Source organism: Bremia lactucae (assembly GCF_004359215.1).
Source record: "Bremia lactucae strain SF5 chromosome Unknown BlacSF5_NotPlaced_200_SHOA01000120.1_2678225bp, whole genome shotgun sequence".
In the NCBI taxonomy this organism is placed as follows: domain Eukaryota; phylum Oomycota; class Peronosporomycetes; order Peronosporales; family Peronosporaceae; genus Bremia; species Bremia lactucae.
Genome location: NW_027152213.1, coordinates 2,250,941 through 2,256,956, shown reverse-complemented (window position 1 = coordinate 2,256,956; position 6,016 = coordinate 2,250,941). Strand labels below are relative to the sequence as shown.

The following is a 6,016-nucleotide window of genomic DNA, read 5'->3' as shown; positions in this document are numbered from 1 at the left end:
AGACCCTCAAAGGAACGCTGGTAAGCAGCGTTCCATGACCACTTTTACATTTTTCTTCAAATAGAAGAAAGATGTACTGTCATTTCGGCATCATTACGGGAGTTCTATGTAAGTTCGCCGCTACAGGTAGGTTCATGGTAGCTAAGAAGTCTTAGCTACTAAAGGTAATTTTAAGGCTTTAAACTAGGGAAAAAGTAAAATCGTATTAATAGATTGAGTTCTTTATAAAGGTCTTGTATGTACTGGCTTTATTATATTAAAAACTAACTAGACGATGCGCCTCCTTGCGCACCGCTTGATCGTGTCTTGTAACGATTGCCGGATTAGGAAACAATATTTATTATTACTCTTATAGGAAATAGTATTTCATGCAAAGAGACGCCTAGTCACAGTGATGGCAATGTAATCCACTGAAGCAATATCTGTTAATAGAGTAAACAAAAATCGTTCTGAGGAAAGTAGACGATAGGTGCAAGTTTTTTCTTCTCTTGCTTGTGGCAGTTGTTATATCAATTTTATTGCGAGGGTAAAATAATGTATTACACGAGAAATTACATTATTCGATTGTATCTACTTCTTAATGTCCCACGAAAATACAATATATTCTGTCGTCTGATATTCACTGAATTAAAGAATATCCTCAATAAAAGTATCCATTTAAGAAATGTAGCCGGTGGCGTTGGGTAGGATTTTTGCCTCTTTAGTGACTCGTACCCTGTCACACGGTAAGTAACAACCGTACCTGATTATCTAACAGACTTGACATCCTGACAGGTGTGACGGAGCGGGATAGACGTGAGCTATAGACGGTATAGTTGCAGTCCGTTTCGTATGCATGTAAAGGTATTAACGAACGAGGAAATTTAATGCTTGAAATATATCACTTTTACTTCTACTTCCTCTGTAACACTACTACCACTTCTACAATTCGAGTATAACATGTGCTGCGCGCTTGCAGAATGACCACGTTTCCGTGTAATATATACTTAACTACTATCTTGCCGTCACAACTTTTTTACCCCAGAAGCATGCGAGCAATTTAACACCAAAAATGTTGACCTCTAATTAGCGTTTTACTGATGCAAGGAAAAATATACATTAAATTACACGTTAAATTGGCAAGCCAACCTTCTATTAAAAGATGCTTGCGGGTGTGGACATTGGTGCAACAGGTGCCAAGGTAGGCATTGTGACCTGTAAGGGCGTTGTGGTGGAGCGAGCTCAGAAGAATTATCACCCAGATGAGCTTGAGCCACAGAATGTCGTGCGACTGGCCAGTTCGTTGCTGCACAACGTCCTCAAAACGGTGCGCTCATACCTCTGTTGTACCAAAAATATCTCTCAATACGCTTCTGAAATGCGGACAGACCCGGCTAGAGCTGAATGAGCTTGAAGCCGTTTGTGTATGTTGCCCCGGCATTCTGGAAGCTAATGGCGTCATCTGCGCCGCTGCCAACTTTCCTTCCTGGAAAGACGTGCCACTTCAGCAATTATTTAGCGACACTCTCGGCAGATCGGTAAGCGACTATACTGAATCATAAAAAATATGTCGTTGGTTTTGCTATTTTTGGGTGTGATAAGGTAACGTTATGCAATGACGCCGATGCTGCTATCCTAGCGGAACAATGGGTCGGTACAGCCAAGGGTGGTATCAGAAATTTTATCATGCTCAGTATGACTAGCTTCGAACTCGTTTAAAGCTTTTGATTAGCTATATACAAATCTTTTAACTTATCTATACATAAAGCTCTCGGTACAGGGATTGGCTTTGGTATTGTTGCGAACGGCAAGCTTGTGCGAGGTAGCAACAATGCCATTGAAGGGGGTCATATGGTACGAAGGTTGGTGGTTGCATCAAAAATAATATTTATAAATGTATGCATGCAGATAGTTGAGCGCAACGGAAGACCGTGTGGTTGCTCTCAAAACGGATGTTTAGAAGCTTACAGTTCGGCTAGTGCGCTCACGTCAGAAGTTCAGAAACATCTACGCGCTGGTTCGTTGCTCTTCGACACTTCCGTCAGTAGTTTTTTTAATTTTTTGTAACTTCCGTGAATTTGCAGGTAAAATGTCTAGCTTGTCCAGGCATTCTGAAGCCGACATTAATGCGGGACTGGTATTCCGGCATGCATCAGAAGGGGATGAGCTGTGCCAACGTTTAATTGAAGAGGTATGTGCCCCGGCACATGACATTATCATGGCAGAAACCTTTGATTATGATTGAGTGAGCAGGCTGCTGATTATTTGGGATTCGCATGTGTAACATTCTGTCGAATATTTGATCCTGAGGTTCTTAATGATACTGTGCAATATGTGATCAAGGCGAAATACTTACCATGTATTTGCCTCTGCAGATTATTGTATTCTCTGGTGGAATTGCTGAAGCTGGCGAAATGTACATTGACAAAATTCGCCTTGCGTATGCAAAGTACACATGGACCAAATTCTCAAATTCTGTAGGCTTTTAAATGCTTTTGCTTCGGTCAACTGAAACTCACAGCTTATTGTTTTCGGTGTGTCTATTTTAAGGTTCGCATTGAGAAAGCAAGTGCAGGATACAATTCCGGCATCATCGGCGCCGTGGCACTACATATTTTTAAAATGTGATACATTTCATCACTGGGTTATGTTCAAGTGTGGACAGATATATGACCTCTGCTTTTAATTGTAATAATTACACCCTTACAAGCTTCACTGTTCGCCACCAATCAACAGAACGTCCGCTTCGAACGATGGTGGTCAAGGAGCATATGCAACGACGCAAAAGCATATTTGTAATCAATCTAATCACTGTCGCTGTCACTGATTACTGGGCTACCATTAATGTTGTCAGGTGGAACTGGACTGCCAGTGTCATTACTTTCCGCGATGGGAGTGTCTGGAGATCGGTCGCTAGACTTTGTTACCTTACTGACAGGCGAATTCTGGTCAGCTCCTGTTTTTTTACGCTTAAACTCACGTATGCTCTCATCATCATCAAGCTGATCGTCATAAATTCCTCCACACTCGAAAAGTATCTGGGTTCGACGGTCGCTTTCGGCTTCTGAATATTCTCTCCGATGAACAACAGCACCGTGACGGCGTTTATCTTCACCACTCATCTATGAAAATTGAGCAGATACTGCCATCAACAAAGGCTGCAATTTTTTCATGTAATTAGCATTATTACATACCTTTGCCTTCCGGAGCTTTATACGATTTAGAACATCACTGTATGTAAATTGGTCTGACTCCGGATTTAGCATAAAGACAATGTGCTGTGACTCGCGCTACATCCCACACGCCAACAAATGTATCAGTCAGTACATGTACATGCTATCAATAATTACCTACGTACGCTATCAAGTGACTCCACAGACATCAAATATTCTCGTAAACAAGAGAATTTTTCGCGATCATTGCTTTCCTGCAGAAATACAGAAAACTTGCTTGTCAATTGTGATGTATCGCTGACCTCCTCCCTCACTTGCTGTACCTCATCGTCTGCAGATCCTGTGGGCAAAAGAATAGATCCCTGGATAAGTTCATTCCCGGCTTGCATCTTTTTGTTCACGCCGCACAATAAAGCACGTTCTTCGCGACTTATCATTGCCTTGCTCTTGACATCTTCGGAAGGAAGCATATCGTACGACTGTCAGTAAAAAGAACACAATTATTGAAAGCGATAACACTCAAAAGCATTGCACAAACGAACCAAAATAGCATATTTGTTGGCCGACAAGATTTGGTCGGGAAAGACATCCCATACTTTGGCAACTTTTTTTGTCTTGTTGTGCGGGTGAATCAACAGCTTAGGGTCATTAATGTCGCGAAACGAAGCTTCGGCACGGTCCTCTAAGGTTACTGACACCACTTCAGCCAGTGCATTCTCCGTGCCCTCGCGCAGAGTGCTTTGAATTTCTGCTTCACTTTTGAACTTGTGCACTGAGTCGTACAGATCATTGCCCATGTATTCTGTACGTCGCAACCAAGAAACTGTCGGACGGACCTTGGATCGGCCTTTAGAGCCAGCATGGTCCTCCTTCATCATCAGTGTCTGCTCATCGCCAATTTCTAATGGCTCAGGATTTGTAGGAGCTACAAAAGAAAAGCACAAGATTCGCATTACTATGCAAAGATTCCATCATCTTCGATGTGTGACGAATCACTGTACCGTCATACTTGGCTGGATCAATTAGGTCGATAGAGAGGCCTAAGTTTGGCTCTTCGTGAATCTCGTACGTGTAGTCCATCTCCAGTGAATTGGGCTTATATTTGATAAGACTGTCCGCAGATACTTGCATTCAATTTAAAAAGTAACCATCGCTGCCACTTTAAATCGTACCGTTCCGGCTCATGCGGGTACTTGACAAATTTTGTGTCAAAAGGGATGTCGGGCAGAGTATTGCGAAACTCAAGAGTTGCCAGAAATTCCGACTGTTTTCCGAGTAATGCACGTCGCTTAGCCTGAGCATGACTTTCTAAAATCATGCGCGTGTGGTCGCGGCGCGCCTTCAGTTTGTCCTCTTTATACTTAGCCACTTTCTTCCGCTCCAATTCATACCGTGCTCTGTCTTCGGACGTGGCATTTGCACCAGGAGGAGCGCGCCTATTCCTTAAATCGTTATTTTCGTCATTTCGGTTGCGGCCATTGCTGCTACTGTTCGTAGAATACGTTGCGCCCTTCGTCTCAGTGGCCTCCGCCATTGTCGCGAGCCTTTATCCGCTATGCGAGGTTTTCACATCATTTACGTGTCATACGTAACTTTAAGTATATTTCTTACTTGAACGGTGTTTGTCCATGAAGCAGCTACTGATCTATGAAATCGCGGTAGTGCTTATTAAAATCCATAACAGTTTCGCACGATTAGGATGCTATATTACGCGGAGAATGCAATGCTGGACGCAAAATTGTGCTACACCAAGAATCTTCCAATGGCTTCTTTTCATAATACCGCTCTCCACGTCTCGCTTGCAATGATCGCAACTGTTGCTAATTACCAAGTCGTTAGCAGCTGCAACTTGTGGGATTACGAAAAATAGTGCAATTTTATAAAATTTGCACGATCGCTGCCGCATACGCTGTACCACGACTAGCGGAGTCAATTGATTGGCATAGCAATGGATGTCGCTTAGAGACGCGGTGCTTGTGTCAAACGAGTTGACTTTAATCAAGAAATGATGGTACTAATTGTTGTAAAAAGAATTCGTAAACTAGTTTTGGGCTCAAAGAAAGAAACAGCCATAAGGAAAAATGCTGGGTCCACGAGCGCAATATAAGATCGAAGCGAATATCGTAGATTTCAAAAGGTGCAGCGGCTGCTGCGATATCGAGACCAAGATTGCTTCTGTTGCATGACTTTCAATCAAATCAATATTACTACAGGGTTTGTGTACGAGCATAATAATTTAGGATTCAAAGTGACTCTGCTCGAGGGATAAATCCAGATGAGTCTTCGGGAATGGCAAAACTGCACTTTACGTTTGTAAACAGCAAGCAATCACTGGGGGTCGAAATTTCGGACCTCAACCCTGCTGGTCTATAGCGCTCAAGTACGAGGCTATGACCAGTTGATGACCCTCCTAATGAATCGGGTGCTTCACAAAATTTTGTGAAACTCGCGGCTCTAAGAAAGAGGGCCTGTATTCTTATGTACAATTTTTTAAATTAAAAATTTAATTTTTCTTTTTTTTGAATTAAAAAGCAACTTGACTTTATAAAGTATTAAATAAATGATTTTATAATAATTTCACGGGCCACAATATTTGTTTAAACAGTATTTTAATTAAATTTTATTTTTATGACTTGAATTTGGTCAATTTCATATATTTTAAAAAAATATTGATTAAAAATATTTTAAAACGGGAAAAATGGGACTTGAAGGTCATCGGTTCGAATCCGATTATCTCCACATTATATTATAATTTTATTAAATATGCACAAAAAATATATATATATATTAAATTACGTTATTATTCAACATGTTTGAGAAGAATTGATTAGTATTTATAATTATTATAGTAATCTTAAAATATT

General features: G+C 41.1%; 2 protein-coding genes across 2 annotated transcripts; one reads left to right on the top strand and one right to left on the bottom strand.

Annotated features, from left to right (window-relative positions):
• Positions 1-1,141: 1,141 nt before the first annotated feature.
• On the top strand, positions 1,142-2,607 carry CCR75_008796 (uncharacterized protein; the record flags this gene model as incomplete). The annotated part of the gene is made up of 9 exons (XM_067966845.1): positions 1,142-1,306; positions 1,368-1,517; positions 1,582-1,672; positions 1,748-1,833; positions 1,888-1,996; positions 2,064-2,170; positions 2,233-2,313; positions 2,355-2,456; positions 2,530-2,607. 9 exons carry the CDS (start codon positions 1,142-1,144, stop codon positions 2,605-2,607), a joined length of 969 nt encoding a protein of 322 aa, XP_067814509.1.
• A 176-nt stretch (positions 2,608-2,783) lies between these two features.
• Positions 2,784-4,686, bottom strand: CCR75_008795 (uncharacterized protein; the record flags this gene model as incomplete). Its single annotated transcript, XM_067966844.1, has 7 exons — positions 2,784-3,101; positions 3,174-3,269; positions 3,338-3,406; positions 3,476-3,631; positions 3,695-4,077; positions 4,154-4,263; positions 4,325-4,686. The coding sequence occupies 7 exons, from the start codon at positions 4,684-4,686 to the stop codon at positions 2,784-2,786; spliced, it is 1,494 nt and encodes a 497-aa protein (XP_067814663.1).
• Positions 4,687-6,016: the final 1,330 nt, after the last annotated feature.